Genomic DNA, 23855 nt, shown 5'->3' with positions numbered 1-23855 from the left:
CACAGAAAGTGTTGAGGGTCTTAATCCACCCTGGCACCACGGACGTAGAAGCTGTGCAATAGCCCCGAGGGCAACTGGAGAGGCTGCAGCATCTTATTCTGCAGTTTTTGCTCTTCTGGAAGCTGGAGAAAAGAGTATAGTTACAGCGGTAGAAGCGTCTGGTTTGTGGTCGGGAAAGTGGAGTTTAAGGGAATCATTGACGGGGGCAGCCGTCTCTGCTTTTCATGAGTGGAGGGCCTCATTCTTTCTCCAGCAAGTGGTCAGAATTAGCATCCTTCACTGGGAGGGATAAGTGAGGCTCCAGCACCTCAGCCTTTCTTTTAATTCACTCCGAGGGTGGGAAAGATAGAGAGTGGGGGGGGGGGGTAGTTAGAGACAGCTTTGCCCCACCAACCAGGCATTTTTCACAGCCAAGCCAAAAAAGAAAAATGCCCATTCATTCTCACATTAGCCATCTACATGCCCGCCTTCAAAGGAGGCCCCTCCGTGCCCTAATCTTCTTAGACTGTGTGCACACACCGATCGTCTGCTTCATGAAAGCCCGAGTGCAGGAAACCAGAGCAGGACGGCGGTTAATTGAGGCCTTATCAGCATCAGTATGGTCACTTAAGCTGATTATCTCACAACAGAGTATCCTCTATTAGGATAAATATGAATGCAGTTGTGATTTATATTTTATTGTCACATTTGATCGTGTGCAAAAAAAATAATAATAAAAAAATCAAAATTAGTTTTCCAGTTTTCTAGCTCATTCGCTCTGCGTGAAAATAATGCAGATTTTATTTCAGATCCTTCAGTTATGAAAGAACAACATTCGATGATGGGAGCACGTGCTCCAAATGAGAAAAACAGACCCACTGGCACAGAGAAGCCCAGATTAAATGGTTGAAAGAGTCTTTGGCACCTCACAGCTCCAGCTAATAATAAACTGGGTTCTTGCAGGAAAAATAAACAGACAAAGCCAAATGGAACCGTGCCAAAACGTAATATCCATATCAACTGACATGGTCTAAAGATTTGAAGCCATTCTAATCGAACCTGAAGAAATCCTACCCTAAGTTGCTCGTGCCCAACATCTGCCTCCTAAAGATTAGTGGATATGTGTGCAGACCGTTACTGATTGCAAAGTTATTACAAGACATATGGAAATATGATTCATAATCGTCTTGTCCTTGACAGTAGCAAACATACCATATGCTTCATTCAGTAGGACAGGTTCTTTAATGTGGTTGAATTAATACTGTATCTGCAGTTTCAGTTAGAGATAATGCCAAAATCAGATTAAATGATCTATAAGACATTTTCTGTAGTCTCCTCTTTCATAATTATAGATTTTTATGGATTTGCTTTTTATGTCTGAATGACGTTTCTGGTCTCTAAACTCAGACTTGAAAGATATTAAGGGTGGAGTGGACCAAAAAGGAAAAATGTTCTATATTTGCTCACATGACGAGAAAAAAATTGGACAAAGTTTAATAATTTGGTGCTTCACAACAAATTATTTCTACTTTTTATCTTGTGAATGATAGAGATGATGTTTTTCCATTATGTATGCACAATACAGACTGCGTATTTTGACTTTTCATTCGAAGGAGGTGTTGCAAGGAGCGCAATATATAACCTAAATGGATTTAAAACCTAGATAATTGGTGGAATTGTAGCCAGTGTGATTCACCGTAAACATCTGTTAGAAATTAGACACCAACCTGTTAAACTGTCTTGTTTTCAGTCTCTCTATTCATGAATTTTAACCCTAATAAATCTTTTTTTTTAATGATGTTGTGTTCCCAGATCTCAGTCTTTAACTTGTTTAGGTACTGCATTATCATGACTGGTTGGAATGTGAACCGAGGACTATAAATAGTTCTAATTATCCTTTAAACATGCTGTGTATTCACATCACACATTCTCATTGGCTGCATGACTCAACCTTCTGACTGTTTTTGATTAACAGAGGAGTCTGCTTTTTAATTTACGTCTGAGTCGCCGTTCATTTGGGCAGGTACAGTATGAAAGCATGTGATGCATTATTTTGTCGCCTTCGTTTCTCAGATTCAGACTCTCTGATATCAGGATGACAGAGGTCGCATGTTTGGGTTCAGGTAGCTTCAGGTTATTCCCCTCCTTCTTCTATAACATACAGTTTAGGCTTTTGTGTTCACATGTTGTCACTGTCTGAACACTTTCTCGGGCCTCTGGTAGTCCTACCTGAGCACCCCTGGTGGTCAGGCCTTCGCTCCCCTGGTAGTCCTTCCAAGGGCCAACCAGGGGTTTTATTAGGTTGCTTTTTTGTTGTATACAAGAGAGTTTTGCCCAATGTAATTATTCCAGGACATGCAAAGGTAAATTGATAAAAATTCTAAGAGAGGAATGTGAAGCTTGCCCATGAATACATGCAAAGTGGTTGGAAGAATACTGCCCATAATGTAAAGGAAATTCAAATTGCACAAATGAGAAACTTGAGTACGTTGAACCACGCTATAAAGCACCTGAGGAATCCTCAAATATGCTTCCCTGGCCCGCTTTGCACACATGTAACGCATCATGGACATTAGTGTTTCGCCTTCAGAAAACTGACTCCAATAAAGGCCGTCTGTGCACTGCAAATGCAACACCACAGCATGGTTCTGGATGGGCCGGCCGGTTTAGGTGGTGATAGACAATCTTGGGCATGTACCATTAGAGCAGAGAGTAGTGGGAACACGGTGTCCCCATGCCTGAATGGTCAAGAGCTGAATCAGCAGTTTGGTGTTTAGGAGTCATTATCAACAGACACACTGTGTTCATTCCACCCATAATTATCAATTACAGAAAAAAACCCTTCTCGGATTCTCTAGTGACCAGATAAGTGCGCGACAATTTTCCTCTATTACCATCAGGCCTGATTACCGGAGACGCTTCACAAAGCTGCCCAGTTTAGTAAATCCAATTTCTTTGCAGATGTACTTCAGGATTTTTATAAAGTAAAGGATGTTGACGAATGATACGTACAGTCATTTTATTTGTCTGCTTAGTTGACAGCACTACTTAGGTAATGGCAATACCAATTGGTTTGCTCCATTTCAGTCTTAAGTAAAATTTATAACGACGATTGATGATTTGTGCGCACATTCCCCAGAGAAGGAGTTGGAGTAAGTCTGGTGACCCCCTTTTTGTCTCTCTCCATGTGGTTGTGATTTGTGGTTTTGGGTAAATTCTCAACAGGTCGCAAACGGAATGTCTCAGAATGTAGCTCAGAATTTGTCCTTATACGTTTGATCTCTTTTTTATTTTTTTTTACCTCTGCTAACAAATAAACAGGAAAGAAACCATTGCGACAATAAATAGCTTTGTTTTACTCCCCTGGAGCAGAAAGACTTGCCTGAGAGGATTGGGGTTAGTCAGGTATGACCTTGTTCTACATATTTAGAATGTAGAGCGCAGAACTGGTTTTGCTGGTGCAGTCTGGTAATCAAAGGTACTGTGTGTGTGTGTGTGTGTGTGTGTGTGTGTGTGTGTGTGTATGTGTGTGTGTGTGTGTGTGTGTGTGTGTGTATGTGTGTGTGTGTGTGTGTGTGTGTGTGTGTATGTGTGTGTGTGTGTGTGAGTGTGCGTGCGCGCGCGCACGCGTACATGTGACACACAGAGGGGGAGGTTCAGGTGCGTCAGATTCCCACAAATGAACCATACCGGATGTGTTGAAGCTATTTTTCCAAAATAAAAATAGTCTTTGTGACTGTCGGTCGCAGGTCAAGTTGAGTTGTAAGCATTTTACTAATAGTTTTTTTTAATTATTTATATTCGTGAAAATGGACTAAATGTGTTAAAACATGATTATGGTGCCCCTGATTAAGTTTGAGGTGCAATGAGAACACAACCTTTTAAAAATAAATTTCTGGATATTCACCTCTTAGGCCTGGATTCCTAAAATTTGTTTTATGTTCATGTTTTATTTGTATCGCTAAATATTAGTCTTGTTGTTGTTATTGTTATCTTTCAATTAACTCTTAATTTGATATTAATCCTTGTCTATCGTTTACATTTCTAAACTTGAGTATTATTCTGCTTTATTTCTTATGCCAATTGGTTTTAATTCCACCATAATGGACGTTTTATATTTGTGTGAATGTTGTAAGACGATTGAAATGTGAGTTTGGTAAGATTGCTTTCGTAAGTACGTCTTATTTTGAAATCCAGAACCGGATGTGTGTTGAGCGCATCCCGCTACCTTGACTATGTCTCTGAAACACGAGCACAGCCGGGTCCTGCTCTCCGCACGTCAACAAACCAGCTCTCAGCGGCAGGAGGAGAAGAGAGACAGACACGGGAGATAATTCACTTTATTTTTCTCATCAGACAAATTGGTAAACTTTCGTATTTGTGGATAAAGCGGCTTTTTAAAAAAACAAAAACAAAAACGCGTCGCATTCAGACTTGAGAGAGCTACTAAACACTACGCAGAACTGTCCGCTTGAACGGTGAGTTCTTGTTTACCGGATTTTTACTGTAATTAAAACAGTGACGATGATGATGATGATGATGATGATGATGATGATGAGGGAAGTTTTACATGGATTCTGTTTTTTTTTTATAAATTTATAAGTAAAATTAGATAATAGGATGTGAGGTATAAAAATCTGATTTAAATTTGATTTGATTTCTGGTCATCAGACCAGGTGTGTTCAAGTAAAAATAAGGCGCACCGTGTAAATCATGAATGCTATTAAAAGTATTGTTTGTGGTCCAATCTCCTAATCCTGCATCAGAGAGGCAGAGCAGGTTGACTGAGTTTAGACGCAACAAATTGTTTCCTAAAGTTAAAACTCCATCCAGACTCATTTCCTGCTCCACTTCAGTCCAGATCATGAATGTTCTAATCAAGGACCAAAAAAACCCCCAAACCCCTCAATGACTGTATATCTGTTTAGACATAGTTCCTTTTGACCCATTCTGCTGTTCATGTTGCTCAGGGCTGTCAGAAAATGATAATAATAGTAATACAGTTAAAGTAAATGATTGTAATAATAATAGTGGCTTCTAAATTATTACTGTCAAGATTTTTTAGTCACTTTTCTGGTTCTAGAGTAAATCAAATGTACCGTCATCCATTTTTTTAATTTGTTTGCCCGCAAGATAAATATCCAGGTGTTGACAAATATGTTTAATGATGTCATGATCCAGATCCGAAAGATGAATATTTGAAGTGTGTCAGTATGTATCAGGTCCGACTTCTGCTGTCGAGTAGGACGTGAAATCTAGGACTGTCCTATCAACACTGAACAGAGTAATGAATTCATAGCTTCCTAAACATACTAAAGCTCAGAAATAGACTCTGCCTTGTGATTCCGATGACAAGAACGAACTGGAAATTCATCCGGCTCTTGATTGCATGAACTCAAAGAAATCCACACCATTCATGGTTTGTTGGAAACAATTCAGCCAAGCTTACATGTAAAGAGAAAGTGTTCACATTCTCAAGTGTTAGTGGACTGGACCACTCTGGATGCAGCAGTAACATGTGTGAATTCTTAAAATGAATGACATTCCCCTTGTGAAACTGTCCACAGCTGCTGTTAGTCTCCAATGGATCACTTTTTTTTTTTTTTACTGTATAATTGCATTACCAGATGCACCGTAAGGCGAGGAAAGAGGAATACACTTCAGTGTTGGATTTATGGTGCATATTTGCAGTGCAGCGCTGTAAAAAAAAAAGAAGTCCCACATGGTCTCGTTTTAGTAAAGAGGTTAAAAAAAGCACCTTGTCTATTTTTGTGTGCAGTTTGCTCGTCTGTAAACAAAAACCAGATACTTGGAACGAACAATACGACGATACGACAGAGAAAAAGCAGCTGGAGACCAGAGCAGCTTTGCAGGCTGTTATATTCACTATTTCTCCAGCCTCCACGCTCCAGGAGGCCGAGTGTTTCGCTCAGCGAGCCTGCAGAGGTGGAACTGTGGAGCAGCAGGAGAGCTGCAGGTTATTTGCATTGATAATTTCTGAATTTTAATTTTCTAAGCATGTTGGCAAGCGTCCCTTGGAGGAGTTGCTTTGTCAGCTTGTCAGGGCGTTGGGATCGGTGCGAAGCTCTCCTCACTGTGGGTTCTACGTGACAAAAATATTATGACTCTAAATGTTTAGGGTCAGGGCTTTATCGCGCAAATTAAGGATGACATTGCTCATCATATTTGGATTGTTTTATTGTTGACTCTTTATACTTAGTTATGTGTTAAATTACATAATTGGCATACTTAACTCACAGGCCTAGTCTCGCTCTGAGGACAATCTTTACCAGCAGAAAAACATTAATCTTCTTCCTGTCCTCAGATTCTTTCCACTTTGTGTCGCGGCCCAAAGGTCACTAGAACTGGAGAATCTTGTTCTGATTGTGAGTCACTCCAGCCTGGGAATAAACTCCCTGAAATCTCACAAGAACATGGGTGACATGAGTAAACGGGATGAAGATGAACAACAACAGAAGGGCCGTCTGGTCGGCCTGTAGTTATTAGTCACGATTGCTTTGCTGCCATTATGCAATTTCGAATAAACAAATTGTTTACTAGTGTTAGTTTGATATCTATAGACTAAGTGTTATTTAAAAGATAGCTACATATTTTGTAATAGCGCAATATAATAATGGTATTTTGATCACAGGCCGCAGTGCCTCTGACACCCGGTTTAGAAAATCCAACGTGCAACTTTAAACTCAAAAATTCTTAAAGTTCAACTCAATTATTGGAATTTGGGTTTGCTATTTTGTGATTTTAGGGAATAATCTTTTATCCCAGAACCTCTGATGGATTGAATTTGTTTAGTAATCAGAATAAGGCGAGCAGTTAAACAAATTTTGTCGTGATGTCATAATGTTTCTAAGTCTTGCTGGTGGTTGTGTGTTTTATTGTTAAACTCCTTCGTCTTGTTTTGCCAGCTTCTCACACACTTCCTCCGCTGTGACATAGTAAATATGTACATAATCCTGCAGGTCACAACGTCTCATCCTTTCATGCGATGATTGCTGTGAGACTGTTCATAATACGGCGGAGCGGCTCTGTGAAGCGCCTTGAGGTGTGGTATGTGCTGACGGTTGAAACAGATGCGTGTGCAGACGGTCACGCTTTGTTTTCTGATTCTATCTAATACACACACACACACACACACACACACTGTGGTTTCCAGTTTGCTGTGAGACGCGGATGGAGATTTCAATATTCAGCAGCGTCAACGGCCGTGCGTAACGCCCTTGAGATGAGGTCAAGGCCGGCCGGTCTTCGCTTAAAGCTACACAAAGCTTGGAGGAACAAATGAAAAGACATTTGAGAAGACAAGACAACAATAGGAACATATTTGGAGTTGGTTTTCTGTCAGGCAACGCAAAGACCTTCCTGTTTTTCAGTTTTCTTGATTTCCAACACGTCAGATCAACATGCTGTTTTAGTATTTTGCGGCTCTTCATTGTTTATGTAGCATCCTATTGTGTAGACTTTACACTCCTGTCACCGTTGGCTCAATATGATTATAGATGTTCCACATTTTCCCACACCACAGGCTTTAAAACAGTCCAAAGTAATGAGTGTGGGATTCCTCGCGGCTTTTCAGACAAAGAGCTGTGATGCAAACCAGTTTAGAGTCTGATGTGTGTTTAGTCTCTGAATGATCACATCATGAGTGGAACACTTGGATTTCTCATGTAGCTCCTGGGTTGTCGTCTTGAATGGAATCCCGCTGAAGGAGGACTGTCTCTGCGCTGGTGTTCATCCGTTAAGCTTTGGTCTGTTAGCCTCATTTGTCAGACTGTTGTGAAACTTGGTAAAAAGAAAAAGAAGATTAAAGTTTGGAATTGATCTGGAAGAGTCTGGAATTTGATTTACACAGATTAATACTTTGAGTCTGTTCTCAAACATAAACTACCTGAGGGATTCTGATGAGGGACAAAGTGGATCTGGATAAAGCGGCGGAATCAAGAATCCCGTCAGCGAGTTGAGGACCGGCCGTGAAGCCGTGTGAAAAGATTGGAGCATTCAGCTCAAAAGTAATCAAGAATGATAGCAAACTAATAATAGCAAACTAATAAATATTTAAATATAATAAAATATGTTAATATATTTATGGATGACATTATGTGATAGGAAGCTGAATATTTGATATTTTGGCTGCTGGCTGAAGAAAACTTTGCCCTACTTTGCTGATGGAGGGTTTGTGACCTCGACTTCCCATTGGAAAACTTATCCAGGTCTTTGTCTTGTGCACAGCCGGCTGCCTGCCCTGAGCGAGGGTTGTAGGGGTGTGTGTGTGTGTGTGTGTGTGGGGGGGGGTTGAAGAATATTGAAGATAGAAAGTATTTAGACGATGCATGACACAGGCACAATCCTGTTAAGTTCCCTCCACCTAAACCTCATGTGATTTAGACTCTGTCCCAGTTTTCAGAGCACACCGTCCGTTGGACTGCAGACAGGTTTTACCTCTCTAATTGCAGCGTTGTCATCCTCCCACCACCCCCGGTGTTTTGACTGATGGCCCAATTTGAATGCAAATGAACCAAAGCAATCACATCCATACTTTAAACCTTGTAATTCATGTTTGTTTTTTGTTTTTTTTTGTGCTCTTTTTATGACAAATCCGTCTTTTCACAAATGCATTTGCAGAACTCCTGGACACATTTGACTTTAAATAAAGTTTTAAATGTTAATACACCTTTTCCTCTTCTCGTGGCCAATATTCTCAAGAATAAGCGGCGCGTCGCATTCCTCACCCACTTCATCCTGGTTTAATTAATCTGTTATCAGGATTGTTGTACGCCCGACCTGGAAGTGGCGCTGATTATGTGGTGATGTTTGTCATCCTACAGACGGAACGGCGTTCATCCTGTGAGTGCTGATGACTGTCTGCTTTGAGCATACACCCCCAGGAATCGCTGCAGCGCTGATTAGATTTAAAGTTTTGTAAACAGCCTTGATAAGACGCTTCGTACAGAGCAAAGTCACCATTGTCAGCATTGGTTTTTGACTGGGTGGGGGCTGGGGTGACCTTGGAGGTGAGAACATGTCTTCCGTCTTACCCAGGGTAACTTGACCCTTGACGTAGTGTCACTGAATTACCGCTAGCGCATTAGTTATGTTCCGAACTTTCAAGCATTTCAAAGCATTTCAAAGGATTCTATGATTCGCTCTAACAAACAAAGAATATCCAAATCCTAAAGCTGTAAACTGATTAAATACTTTAATGATTGCTGTTTCAGGCCTCGAGAGAAGAATATCTTGCGTTGCGTCATCTGTTGTCACCTCGTTGAAGATTCTGTGTGTTAAAAACGCTGCTGCAGGGAAACCCATATGTGCTGACGTACAGTACCGACCCGGGGCCTCTTGGACTCCTACGTCTTTCATTCTTTTCTTTTTTTTAAGTTCTCCTCTCACTACCACTCTTTCGCCCACTCGCACGTTTGTCAGCCGCCCCTCTTTGCGATTGATTTCACACCTTCTGACGGTGGCGTAACTCCACTCGGTGATGACTGGGAGCACCACTGTCGGCTCGGCTGGGACGCACAGATGGATCTACTCGCCGCGGAGGTGAAGAGGGGTGTTGATCAGAAGCTACGTGGGTGGTGGGATGCACGGTCAGGCTGGAGGTGCGTCACAGCCTTGCATAAGGGCTCCTACAGGCGGAGGGGAAGTGGATCTGAAATAATTGGCATGGAGAGCCGTCGGACCGGCCTTTGCAACCTAACAGTCCAGTTTATATACAGACAAGTCTAGGCCGACATGCTGCGGTTGAGTTCATGCCCAGCTTCTTCATTGAGGGTTGTAATCCCAGTCCTTCTGTTGCCTTTCCATCCTCAATCCTTCACAAAACATTTAAAAAACTTTTTCTCTTGCGTAGATTTCTTGTAAAAATCCAGGAGAATGTTTGAGGTTTGGCCTCAATGATCGTAAATGAGAATGTCTGAGACAAGTACAGCGGTTCTGTGTTATTTAAAATGGAATGCAATGCTTTCCATGTGGGCCATCCCCTCGCTGTCCAAACAAAGCAAGACATGCCAGTTCTCCCTCCGGACTCACATCCCACCCTCTGCCCATTTTATCCATTTAAATAAACAACTGTCAGAATTTCAGAACACGAACTCCAAGTTTTTTTTCCCCAAGACTGTTTGTGCTGTTATTATGCTCTTGACCACAACCAGCAATGAGCAAATGGATGTGAAATGTAAATGAAGGACAGGTTTTCAGTTGTCTGCTTTTTCTTTTTTTTAAAACAACATTTCGGATACCCAGAATCCATGTCGGATATGTCCGTCTACATGATGTCCCTTTGTTCAGGCTGTCGTTTCTTTCGTCTCTTCTGTTCACCCGGACAGGAACCTTTGGCACATGGCTTAACATTAGAATAATAAATGTAAGTGCTGTGGTATGGCGGTGTTTGTGTAAGGAATAAGTGCGCCGCCACCCTATTCCTTTCTTTCTTTTTCTCTTTCTTTAGGCCGTTCTGTCACACCAAAGCAATCTTTGCCGATTGAAGTGCAAAGTGGTTCACAAATACTTGGAAAAACTACACACTCCAGTTTTAAAAACTTGCCCTCTGCAAAATTCAGAGATGTTAATCTTGGTGTTACGGCCTTAATCCGCACTGTTTGAACCTGTTTAGCAAGTCTTGAACTGCAGTATGACTAAACCTACCACATGTTATGATGAAAGACATGCACATCAGCACAAATTCATTTTAATAATTTTAATCAGTCTAATCAAATTATGGATCTCCAACTATTTGGAAGTCTTTGCACCAGAAAGTTCTGTAACATTGATCACAAACAGTGTTGAATGACGGAAATTAAGGCCTCTCACCCGTTACCGGTTCGGTCTATCAATCACATTTTATCTTTTTTCTGTCTGAACAATGACTTGAAAGAATGTTGCCAAAAATGTCTTTGTCGTCGGCTTGTCTTTAAAAGATAAAAACGTAAAAGAAACAAGTGTCAGTTGGCCAGTTTTATGTGAGGCTTACGGGCGAGGACTCATCTGTGAGATTTCAGCAGTTGAATGAATGTAATGAAATGATAACCACAGGCCGTCACCACCACCTTTGTTTTCATTCAGCGTGAATGTGTTTCTCTCCTCCTACTTTAATGAGGATTAGCCTCTTCATGGTGGAACAGATAAGGAAATCAGTCCTCAAGTAAACACCTGTTTATGCACTGTGGGATTATCATCTGTCTTTAAAGCAAACAGTTATTGCAGCGTAAACTGTTTATTATGGCTTGGCACTATTCCTGTACAACTTTTAAGTTGTCTGGATTGAGCTACATCACATGTGGGTAGCCACAACGCACAAATCCAATGATCTGTCTGCCAGTAACGTACGAAGACGATATGTTGGGCACAGATGGAAGAGTTTCTGTTTATATAACTTTTACTCGCAGCTTGTGGTACCCCTTAAGGCAGTAGGCCATGTTAACTTCAGCAAACATCCCTGATCCTGCTGAAAGAACAGGATGCTAACCAGCTACGCCACTCTTACTTGTTTTAAAAAAAAAAAGGAGAAAAATCCAACTTAAATATACAGTCAAACAATTTTTGTCTACGCTTCTGTTTTCCCAATAACCGACGTGTCATGAAAACGGTGTTGGTCTCTGAATAATTCATGCAGTGTGACTTTGAAACGTGATCTGAGGCGCGTTTGGTTCTGCCGGTTTGTAACATGAGGCAAGACACCTTTTTTAAAAATTGGACCCTGAAGAGGAAACTGTTGCCTCCTCACCTTTCCATCACCATTTGTTCATCCAACCCTTCATGATCATAACTTAATGGAGTTTTAACGTCCTCTTGGCAACAGTCCTGACAATTAGCGGTCTGCAGCGACGTCCATCTGCTGCCTCTGGCACGAGTTTCTTTCTGTTGCATTTACTCTGTGATGAATAGCATTCCAGAGAATGGCGCCATGCTTCACACCTTTTTATCTTCTTGGATGGATCGGAAACATTTTTCTGTTTTCATTTCTTTAACACAGGTTGGCTCCCTTGGAAACAGCATTTGTCTTTGAGGTGACCCAGAAACACTTAAATGGTTCAACAGGAACCTCTTATTTCACTCAGGGTATATGTCTCAGTGAAATGGATGTAAGGTTTGGGCTCCTTTTTCAGTCTTATTGATGTGGAAAATCCCCTCAGTCTTAACCTTCTGCCATGTGAAACTTTTTTGCCATCATGACTCAGATTTTCCTCTTTTTCTCTGACTTCTATAAACACATGTTATGTTTCTTTTTTTTTCTAACTCTCTACGGTGGTAGTGGTCTCCCTGCTTCTCTTCTGCTGATTCAAAAATTTTGTTTTTGTCTTTCAGTTCGGTGGGAAATGGAGAAAGGAACAAGGAGTGAAGATCTCCTCACCGCTGTGAGTGTATTGGGATGCTTGACCAACCTGAGTTTGATGCTTTTCTAAAACCCCCACAAACTAAAAAAAGTCATCGACAGGTAAGTGGAGGAAAATTACTTCTAATTCCTGCTTTCTTAAATTATCATAATTTTTTGACATCTGCCACTGTGACTTCATTGATGTTAAGAGTTGGCTGTGTCTTGCTGTACACACACATTATTATCCAACTATGTGTGGAAGTGAACACATTCCTGCTGTGTAGGAGTTTACAAAAGATCTTAATCAGGGATGGGGTTTTTCTGTATTTGTGGAGCTGGAGGCGTAGCCCTAATCTCTTTGACGCATAATGTAGTAAATCGGAGTGTGGCTTAGTCGGGTCGCTGCCAACTCAATACACTCATCCCATTTTTATGGATTGATGACAAGACTTACTTTGGAGTGTTTAATTCAATTTACAAACCTCTCTCTCCCCACTCTATATTTCTGTCTTATTCTGATGAACCCACCCCCTGCTGAGCCCTAAACCTGCATACTAGTTTTATATCAGAGGTGTTCGTGTATTGCTTTGTGCCACGGTGGATTAGTTTGGAGGTAAGCAGTCCAAAGGGCTTACTGGTCGTGGCCAGTTTTAGCTGCAGTGTCCGTTGGGAGGTAGCACGGACTTTGATGGATGGCCTAGCTTTCTGTTGCTTTCTGGTCCCTGATGTGAAGCGTTGTTATGAAAATATAGAAGGAAGTAGGCTGATGGACTGGTGAAAAGATGGCAGCTGGGTTTTTGATGGATGACAACCTGCTGGGCGTCCACTGTAGATGAAGATAAACTGGCATTGAGGCCTCCAACAATCTAATTTCAATGGTAAATAGAAATTGGCACTCCTAAATGTGGCATGTAACCCTATAGGATAATAAACGTTATATAACCAGGGTGGATAAACCAGAAATATGTAACCAACATTTCTCAAAGCCACACCGGAATTATTTATTCCAACTAAAGTTGTTGCCTTCTTGTTTTTGATTTTTTTGTCCGTGCGCAAGACGGAAGCACGTCACAGGCATCTTTTTACTTTACCACTTTGTCCTTTAAATCAACTCCCCCGAAAGGGGCTGAGTCACGTAACCCCCCACCCCCAGCCTGTAAAGAGGTAGTGTTAATAGAGGCATTCACAAAGGTGATTTACAGCCTCCCTCTTTATCCCAGCACTGGTGGCCTTCAGGAAGCTGATTGATGATGTTTGTCGTTCAATCTCGGACTGGAGCCCGGAGTGGTTTCTGGTGTTTCGGCCAGGCCTTGGCTTGTGGTGTATTCAGTGTTGTCAGGCCTCCTAGTGCGATGTGATCAAGAACGACCTCGCACTCCCACCTTGAGCCTTGTTTCACTGCCTATGAAGGGCAAGCGTCCTGTCAACCAGTCTGACCCAGTTACAGTAGAAGGAAGTGAGGGTGTCTCCGAGAAATGGAAAGGGACAGGTCCCTGTTTGTATGTGTGTTCGGCTGTGGGAGGACATAGCCTACTTCTCCTACCCTACTTACCCCTCTCTCCATCTGGGAGTTGAGCAGCTGAGCTCTGACTTCACCAATGCCTGTTATTTCCTTTATTTTAATTTGTTTTTGGCCAGAGAGTTTCTTACGGGTCAAGGCAAAAGCAGCCGCAGAAAAATCCTGTTGAGTTTTTTTGTGCTTCGACAATCAGAGAGGTTTAAGATTCAAGATTTTAATAGGACACAAACACATGAATATTCTATAGTCTTATAGCTATCAGGTGCTTTGATGTCTTCCCACAGTAGGTGATGTAGGTACCAGGTATGGCAGTCCCTGGGCTCACCGGACTCGCGGACCCTCAGTCCAGTGAGGGTCTTGGGCTGGGGACTGGAGGGTGGCCGGTTCAAGACCCACATATACTATACACATGTGATTAACAACAACTAACAACTAGACTGGAAAAGATCATTTCTCCTATGTGGGATTAATAAAGGTCGATTGTTCTTCTACATTTCGAATGATGAGAAGCAAACCCAGACTTTATGAAGTTAGATCGCAGCATCATGCAGTTTTGCTTTCATTTCTCTCCTTAGTAGGACATTATTTAACCGGCGTCTCCCTGCCTCTCTCTGGTTCTCTCTCCTTTCTCCTCTGCATCACAAAGGCAGTTGAGGACTTTGTAAAGTGTAGTTTCTTTCGTCAAAGGAAATGGTAGAGGAGGAGCGGGGAGAGGAGGGAGGAGGTGTATCTATCGGAGAGGGGCTGAACCATGCAGACGAGGATGTGGGAGGAAGGGGAGGAGACTGTGCTCCCATTCACATTGGTGGCTTTAGGCTTCAGAATGAGTTCTTTTTATTTTTTTTTCCTTTTGAGGGGGTTAAAAAAGTTTTCCTCTGGAGGCTTGGTCAGAAACTGAGCCAAGCATCCAGGAGAACAGTAATGAAGTGACTGGCGACTAAACCTGAGGCGGCGGCAGAGCTGAGGCCGGATGATAAGAGCCAGAGCAGATATGCAGGAATCAAACTGGGGTAAGAGACTTGGAGGGGATGAAGGGGGGAAAAGAGGGAAGCAGACTTCACAATTGAGCTTAGATTGATGTTTGATAACTGACTGGAGGAATGATTTACTCCATGAAGATGTCTGGGTGCAGTTGGGGAAGGTATGATGTATCACACACACACTTAAATTAATTTAAATATAATTGTATATATTTTTTCTATTTAAATCAGAAGATGAACTGATAATAAAATAAACCATTAGATGCAGCCGCAGTAAAAAGTGATGAATAAAGTCAACTGTCTTTAACTTCCATTGGAAGAAATATTGATAAGCTAAATTTTCTGTGTGTGTGTGTGTGTGTGTGTGTGTGTGTGTGTGTGTGTGTGTGTGTGTGTGTGTGTGTGTGTGTCTATAGGGGGGTTGGAAGCCGCCTTGACAGTGTTCAGCGCTTCAAACAAACCTGTTTGCTCTCCAGAGAAAAGTCTCTTAGCTGTTGTTTTTTTTTTTTTTTTGTGGCATCCTCTGCGGCTTCCGTTAGCCCACAGGGCTACCTAACCTCTAAACCACCATGAGCTCTATGATCAAAAAGTTTGTTTTATAAAATTCATATATTTACCTTAATAAAGCAATAACAGTGGAAATGTGATTAGATCCTTCACCTAGTTTGAAACTTTCAGTTGATTGATTGTCATTCAAAGCCATTCTTTGCACACCGTTGTGAGTATTCTAATTGGTATATGTTTTGAAGATGTCAACTCGGGCACCCCACCGCTATTCTCTTAACATTTCATAGTCAATGGTTTAAGTCATTTTGACCTAAACACCAACTTTTGGCACATTGATCTGTCCCTCCTGCCAGAGGTGTGAAGTGTCTGTCTGAGGAAAGGTAGGTAGCCTGAAAAGCTAAAATAGCTTTGTCACACTTTTCCCTCTGTGCTCCAGTTTCCAGGGAGGTAGGGAGGGGGGAGAATAAGGACAGAGGATGGCAAGGTAGAGAAAGAGATGGAGTGAGCCAGAGATGGAGTTCAGAGGAAGGGGTCTCGAGATTCATGTGTTTGTTTCCTCATTCCTCATCCGATCGCTCTCTTCCTGTCTTTCTCTCCGTGTCCTCCTCCACTCCGAGGCGGCGTTGCTGTCATGAAGCCGGTATAACAGAGAGCTTCTTTTTTCTCTCTCTCACCCGTCCCAACACTTGATCCAGTGTGGCGAATATTTTTAGACTCGCACCTCCATGGATGTGTGTTTATGGCGTGGCTCAAACAAAGAGGGATTTAGTGCAGCCGCTTTCGGTTTGTCTGAAAAGCAGGTTTGTGTGACACTGCAGGGCTGGTAAACTCTGTGTAGTGTAACTTTGTTATACGGCGTCTATAAAAAGGCTTTTATACTATTTGTTTTTCTCATTGCCAGAATCTCAGATGCAGTCAGCCTCATTGCTGCCCCGTGTGCCAATGAATGTCACTGAAATTTATCTAGACTTAATGCTGGATGTGTAATGAAATACTGCTGTGTACTTTTAGTAGGGTTTTTCCAAGCAGACTGGAGACTCACAACAATAAGCTTTAAGTGTATTAATTCCAAAACATGGATTTCCTGTTTCTGTTTCACCAAGATGGTCTTAAAAATCCCTCATCCCCTCATCACCTAGATTCTCTCCTTACTACCAAAAAGCAGCATTCAGAATTTATTATCTTAGATACAAATGTTTTATCAAATGGCTTGATTTCTGCTCTCACACACTGTGGCATGAAAATAATGAGACCTGAGGAAGGTAGCGGTTGCAGAGTCGTCCCGTCAGACTATCCACTACTAATTCTGTCCATGTTTAGTCTTAAATCTCAGTCGCTGGTGCGACCACACATTCCTCCTGCTGGAGGAGTGACCGACTGAGTCCGTCCGTCTGCTGCCCAACCAAGAGGAATTAAAAATCCTCAAGGGCTTTTCCAGACAAAAACAGTCAGTCAGCTGACACTATGGGCATCATGGGGGGGGGGGGTGTTTAAGATCAAACGTGTTGCTTTGCATCTAAAGGAAATGACAAAGTTAAATTTGAAACAGGCAAAGACAGAAAAGCAAATAGATGTTCGTTTATCTCTTATTGGGGCTGAACGATAGAATGACCGATGGCTTAAGACGCTAAAGAAGGGGTCCTGGCCTCCCTGTCAGGTCTCCGACCCCCCCGACCACTTCTTTTATCCTCCCCCTTCCTCTGTTTGAGTCCCGGTCCCCATGACAACAGAAGGGAAACTGAAGCTTTAACAGTTTGAGACCCCTCTGCTTTTCTTAGCCTCTGAACCGTCTCAGTCGTCTGGTCTCCAGAGGGGCCGATAATCTGAGGGAGGAAACAGTGAGAAGCCTTTAAACACTGAAAATGACATAACGTATGCTTGCCGTAAAAATCACAATGATTTCCTGCTATTTAAAAACAATGGTCATCTTCTAATTAGCATCATAGACCAATTAGTGGAATCACACGGGAATAATCCTACAACCCATGTTCCTCCCGCTGCCATTAAAAGTTTCCCTTTGCAGAAACACTTGCAGAGTAATTGAATTATGCAGTATGAATCTTTAATAACATTTTAAACTCCTTTTAAAATTGCATTTACGGAAAGTCCGGAGAAAATCAATGGATGAAGCATTTCTACCCGTCTCGCCGTGTTAGGAGGAAGACAGCAAATGGATTTTAGATTAAAGTATTTCCTGGAGAACATTTGTTGTACTTGCTAATGTTAATTTGTTTTACGCTTTACTGCTTCTATAAACAAAGAGAGAGCTTTTTTAAAAAGCACCTTAACCCAGAGGTGGAAACTGAAAGATTCTGCTGCTTTATGAAGTACGAATGTAGTGTCTCAGTTTTAAAGGTCAAGATATTTGCAGAACCATGTTTGTCTGGTCACTTGTTATGGTTACGTGTCAATTAATGTTTGGTTATCACAGTTAACTGTCAGAAGAATCTGTATTAGTGACCCAGCTGGTTTGAAATGGATTAAAAGGGCCCTTTGTGGGAAGGCGAGTCTTGAAATACAGGTATGTCCTCGGGAAAGATGCTTTCTTTGTCACCTTATTGGCCAGTGTCACTAATTATCAGCTGCATTTTCGTTTGTGCCAAGCAAACGGTGAAAGTCAGAGTGGGTATAATAAAACGAAGTCCATGCAGGGATCCCTCCACAATCAGTACGTCTGTGATTGATGTCTGCAGAGTTGCTATTCTTTGACATCATTCTCTCTGTGACGCACTGGACGAGCCTGAAACTCAAGAACGGGACACATTTGGCAGTCGGATATCCTCGTATTCTGTCACTCTTGATGTTTTTAGAAATCTGTGTATGTGTGTGTCGGGTGTGTTGTCAGCACGCCATGACCTCATCATGACACGTCCTGTCTGCCATTGTTCTCCAAACAATGCCAAAACTGTTCGCCATCCACATCACATGTTGACATCACAATCTCTATGCGTCTGTTGTGTTTTTGATATTTGCCACCAATGTACGTCATTTAGTGCTAAAGCTGATAGAAATGTATTGCAGACCTAGCTTTTGTTGTTATGAAGAAAAAAGCCATTTTACATCTGAAATGAACAGAGAGCCCTTTCTCTCACTACCTCATGCTTTGCGAGCTTCGAGCCGCAGGCAGTGTTTGTGCTGCTTGAATGGGCTTCATGAATGGCCTGTCCTGGTTCTCAGTGTGAGGTCCACCGCAGTCTTCAGGGACAATCGTATGCATCTGTCTACTGTAGGTCATCTCCGTTTAGCCTCAGCTGTAGTTCAGATGTAGTTCCTTGAGTTGTAGTTCCTGGTGGGACATGGAACAGCTGCCATGAGATTATCACTTTGGTGTGAGGTTATAACTTGAGTTGCACTAAGCTTGCTTGACTTGTGTGACTTTCACAGTGTGAAACTATTAGGAGACTTAAGATTTTACTTGATTTCTTGAGTCTAGATTGGAGGCTGTCTTGAATGACTAGACCTGACTTGACATTTTCTATTATAAGATGCAGTACATGCCTTACACTTGTCTAGAAAGACTTGAGAACTTCTACTGGACATGTCCCTCAACAAGAGACTTGTCATGACTTGTGTTGGGTACCAATCCACACACAACTAGGAAATGAGGCGACTCATTGGGTTTATTGTGACCTTTCTCGGCCAAAAGTGTCAACTTGGTTTTGGACTAGTTTGGGCTTATTATCAAAGACTTGAAACTTGACTGGACTTGACAGTATAAGACTTAACTAATCCTGGACTCTAAGCTTGACTTATATTTGCAATGTTATCACTGGAGGTGACATGAAGCTTTTAACTTCAATTCCTTGTTAGACTAACGCTTCTTTTTTACTCTATCAGTGCGAGCAATCCCTCTGAGCTGCCATCATGGCCCTGGTTCAGGCCCTGCCTATCTCTGCTGAGCCTCACAACCCTGTCCTCAACGGAGGAGCCCGAAGGAGACACCCCTCCGGCCCTTCGCCACCTATCAATGCACCGCCCTCCACTCTGGATCCTATGGGTTCCGTTAGCAGCCTCATTGCCACTCGCCCCTACCAGGAGCACCGCAGTGGCGGCGAGTTGGGAGGCAGGGTCAGACGGACGACACATGTAGCGCCATGCCTCGCCTCTGAGTCGCCCCAGGACCCGTTGCTCCAGAGCCTCCCGCCACTCAAGAAACAGAGCTCCACAACATCCAACAGGGTCCTGGAGAAGGACAACGGGAACGGGAACTATACCTATTTGAATGAGGACTACGTGGGTGACTGGAATGACAACCATGTAAGACCCCCCAGTCCAGGAAGTGATGCAGAGGAGACCAAAGAAGGGTCAGGGTTGAATGGGACCATGGGGGGACCTCCTCCAAAACTAATCCCTGTATCAGGAAAACTTGAGAGTGTAAGTTTAAACTACAAGTTGTGTTGATCAGACAGTGATGTGTTAATTTAATGTATTATTAGTGCAAATTTGCTGGACATGGTAATAGAACCACTCAACCTGCCTTATTAGACTGTGTTTTGTTAGTACTGCAGGGAACTATGATGGTGTGTTTGATATTTTCTGAATGCTTCAGGAACTTAATACAGTAATCCCTCATTACTTGCGGTTAATCCATTCCAGGACCACCCATGGAAAATGAAATTCTGTGATAAAGCGACAAACTATTATTTTCGGTAATTTAAACGTTTATGAACCGTCCCCATACTGATTTCTGTATTACATTTCCCACGCTCTTACAGATTGTTTGAAGCACTTTTCTATTAAAGAAAAGTTGCAGGCAGAACCGAGAGTCTCGGAACGCAACGCACACACGGATGCTGTCGGCGATCCACGGTGTAGTGTAGCCGTGCATCTTGAAACGCGAATAAACGAGTGTAGTTCAAAGTGATATTAATGAATGATTTCATTCAGATGCAGTTGTAAAACCTTCCTTGCTTCTCAACATAGCAAATTTTTTTTATCCATTCTCAAGAACATGGAGAAAACGGTGCTACGACCCACTGCCTTCAAACCCATCATTCCCAAGAGCCGGACCTCCATGCAGTACCTCTCCCCTCGCCACTGTGCCAGCATATCAGAAAGCCAAAATAATCTGAACCTGCTCAGCTCCCGAAACGGCGGCGGCGGCCAGTCCTGCCAGTTCTCTGACTCTGGACGCAACTCCCTCTCCAGCCTCCCATCCTACAGCAATGCCAGCTACACCCAGACACCAGGGGAGGTGTCGGCAAGCCAGTTTGAACCCGTGAAAAGTATTCCGCCCGCCAGCGGACACGGACACTCCAACTCCGACAGTGGCCGCTCTTCTTCCAAGAGCACAGGCTCCGGCTCCATAAGCGGCCGAGTTCACCCTCTGTCCGACAGCGGGTCCAGCGGGCGCTCCCCGGGTCCGGCGGAGGGATACGAAGGGGTGGTGAGGGACCTGGAAGACAAACTGAGGGAGCGAGAGCTAGAGCTGCAGCAACTCAGAGACAATCTGGATGAGAACGAAGCTGCAATTTGTCAGGTCGGTACCTGAATGCAGTTCCTACATATTAATCAGTCGTATTAATACACCAAACACACTGACAGTCATGCTGTCTTTTAATTGCAGGTTTATGAGGAGAAGCAGAAGCGCTTCGAGCTGGAGCTGGAGGAGCTGAGGCAGGGCTGCGCCACCAGAATGCAGGTGGCCTCGCAGAAGGCCCAGCGAGCACAGCAGGTCCTTCAGATGCAGGTCGGTACCTCTGAAAGATGGGCAGAACATACAAGGAAAAACACGCCATGAACAGTAAGACTTGTTAGCCAGAAGAATCAGGAAGCTCATTCATCCTATAAAACATAAGCTAAATGTCGAAGTTTTGTCTCATTTCTTGCTAAAAGTAGGAATAAGGGCAACATTCAGTATTGATCAAATCTAGAATCAGTGTCTGACCGAAATATTCATGCACTTAAATGTCTTGGCTACCTTTTATGACCTGGTCCTACTATGAATTGCTAAGACTGTCTTGCTGGTGGTGTCGTGGCTGCAGGTGTACCAGCTACAGCAGGAGAAGAAGAAGCTGCAGGAGGACTTTGCTCAGCTCCTGAAGGAGAGGGAGCAGCTGGAGGAGCGCTGCACCTCCTATGAGCACGAGAAGATCCAGCTAGGGCCTCGCCTGGAGGAGAGCAAGTGGGAGGTGAGCAGCCGTGACGTTTTATCTGGGCTTTAAATGGTATTCAAACAGAAAATGACGTTTAGGTTTGCTGCTTTGCTCTTCTCCCCTCAGGTCTGTCAGAAGTCCGGTGAAATCTCGTTACTTAAGCAGCAGCTAAAAGACGTTCAGGGAGAGTTAGCACAGCGAGTGGGAGAGATTGTCTCATTGCGAGGTCAACTCCGAGAGAGTCGCGGCGAGCTGGCGAACACCCAGGTCCTGCTCCAGGAAGCCCACGGCACGACCCGCACACGAACCATGGAGCTGGAGGTCTGCGAGAACGAGCTCCAGCGCCGGAAGAGCGAAGCGGAGCTGCTCAGAGAAAAGATGGGACACCTGGAGGCGGAGTTGGCTCATCTCAGAGATGCTTTGGCCAATCAAGGACCCGGAAACCGACAGTGTCAGGTGTTCCACGAAGCGGAGGAGCACCTGCTCGCCTACGAGAGCGATGAGGCCAAGGCCCAGCGGCAGAGCAGCGCCGACGCCCTTCAGAACATGAAGACGCAGATGGACAGGATGAGGGCCGAGCTGAGCTTCGAGCGTCAGCGTGGCGAGCAGCAAGTAGGGAGCTTCGAGGAGGAGCGCAAGATCTGGCAGGAGGAGAAGGACAAAGTCATCCGCTACCAGAAACAGCTGCAGCAGAACTATGTGCAGATGTACCGCAAGAACCAGGAGCTGGAGCAACTCCTGCAGGAGCTCAGTCAAGAACTGGAGAGCCGAGACGAGGACGACGGCAGTGGCAACGAGATCAACTTCGACGAGATCGCAGCCACGGAAATCTGAGCATCGCGTCTGTTTTTTTTTAATTTTGCACTACTTTTACAGCTCAAGTTTGTTTTTTATTCCATGTCTGTGTTACCGTTAGCTCCGAGTTCTTTGTTGTGAATGAGTAACTTCTCGCAACCTTTAACTGTCATCCTGTGTGGGCGATATGTCCATCTTACCTGCTGGGTTCAGCGCTACACGCCCACTCCAAGCTAAACCGTCAGATCCTCAGCAGCGCGGGTCATCCGGATAGAACCCACGCAAATGTCAACCGGCAGTAAACGTGGGATACCACACATTCAGTATGACTAGATGAGTCAGTCAGTGAGGTGTTAATTGTGGTGATGTGGAGAGAATTGCTTTTTTTTTTTCTAACAACCACTCAAACCTTTATGTAACCTACATCCGTTGACAGAACATATTGCCAATATACATTCAAATACTATGAAATTTTTCTAGATGGAGCAGTTCCTGGATTATAATAATAAATTTAGCTTGATGGAAAGTTTTTCTTTCCGTAAATAGTTGGAATAGAAATAAGAAATAGGAAATAGGAAACAAAAAACAAAAATTTACTTGATCTTCACAAGAAAATCACTTGCTCCAATCTACACTTTGCTTTAAAATCATTTTCACATCAATCAAACACTTGAAATGGATTCCAAGATTGTCTTAGAAACGAGGAAGCTCTGTTCTGTCCAAAAACCCCCCAAGCTGCCTGAAAACAAAACATGCAAATGGAATTCAGCACCCTTTAATTATTTACTTCTTGCTTTTGAAAATGTTTTAACTAAAGGTTAAATTTGTTCTATAAAGTTTTTGGTTAATCAAACAAGTAATGGACGTCATCTCATGGAAGATGCTATCAGTTTGTTGTTGCACTCACCTCACGCAGACAGATATTAAAGCGATGTTGTTGATTCCAACTGTGTGAATTCAGTCTAATGATGTAAATAAGACCGAAAATGTAACTCCTAGTCATTGAAATTGAAATTTTTTGATTAAGGAAGAAAATCTTTGTGTCAAACGTTTGAAAAAGGACCGAAACAGACGCGTGGCAGTACTAAAGTACGCTCCTCATGGTTGTAGTTGATAATCTGACAAGTGTTCTTAGAATATTTTTTTCCATCACCGAATGGGAATCCTGCACTGAATGATGGGAGTTTGGTGTGAATGACTTCAGTTATGGCACAAGGCTTATTCTCCATACCAGAACTACGACGACTCTCAGTTCCTGTTACTGCCGATCACCTGAATCACCTGTAAATAACCCTGACCAATCCGTTTTCTTCTGGAGATCTCTTGTCCATCTCAACAAGGAACAGAACACATTCACTGTGAATAGACCAAAGCTATGTCGCACATTATATTTTGCTCTGCGGATATGATGCTTGTACATTGAAGTTTGCCTTCGCGTTTGTTCCTGTTCCTCAGTATAATTTTATAATCCATATTTGTATGGGGACATTAAATGTATATTTTCCGTCCTGTACATTCCTTGAACAAACTCGCTTTTAATTAAATAAATAAATAAAAAAGCTAAAATGAATAGCTGTGTCTGGTACATGGACATTTGATCAAATTCATGCAGGTTTTGAAATCACAAACAAATAGTTTTTTGTTTT

At 42.9% G+C, this 23855-nt stretch overlaps 1 protein-coding gene across 1 annotated transcript; it reads left to right on the top strand.

The window, feature by feature from the left end:
* The first annotated feature begins 4230 nt into the window (after nt 1-4230).
* Nucleotides 4231-23779, top strand: LOC137588144 (leucine zipper putative tumor suppressor 2 homolog). The gene is made up of 7 exons (XM_068305001.1): nt 4231-4457; nt 12304-12433; nt 19157-19693; nt 20268-20798; nt 20886-21008; nt 21304-21450; nt 21541-23779. The coding sequence occupies exons 3-7, from the start codon at nt 19184-19186 to the stop codon at nt 22246-22248; spliced, it is 2019 nt and encodes a 672-aa protein (XP_068161102.1). The 5' UTR covers nt 4231-4457; nt 12304-12433; nt 19157-19183; the 3' UTR covers nt 22249-23779.
* The last annotated feature ends 76 nt before the right edge of the window (nt 23780-23855 follow it).

The sequence above is a fragment of the Antennarius striatus genome, chromosome 21 (genome assembly GCF_040054535.1).
Source record: "Antennarius striatus isolate MH-2024 chromosome 21, ASM4005453v1, whole genome shotgun sequence".
NCBI classification, from domain to species: domain Eukaryota; kingdom Metazoa; phylum Chordata; class Actinopteri; order Lophiiformes; family Antennariidae; genus Antennarius; species Antennarius striatus.
The sequence above is the reverse complement of the archived record's forward strand: the minus strand, read 5'-3'. Positions and strand labels throughout refer to the sequence as shown.

Coding starts and splice junctions, on each gene's coding strand:
- LOC137588144 (XM_068305001.1), top strand. CDS start 19,184: ATGGCCCTGGTTCAGGCCCTGCCTATCTCTGCTGAGCCTCACAACCCT. Junction 19,694..20,267: donor TATCAGGAAAACTTGAGAGT/GTAAGTTTAAAC, acceptor TCCATTCTCAAG/AACATGGAGAAAACGGTGCT. Junction 21,451..21,540: donor TGGAGGAGAGCAAGTGGGAG/GTGAGCAGCCGT, acceptor TTCTCCCCTCAG/GTCTGTCAGAAGTCCGGTGA.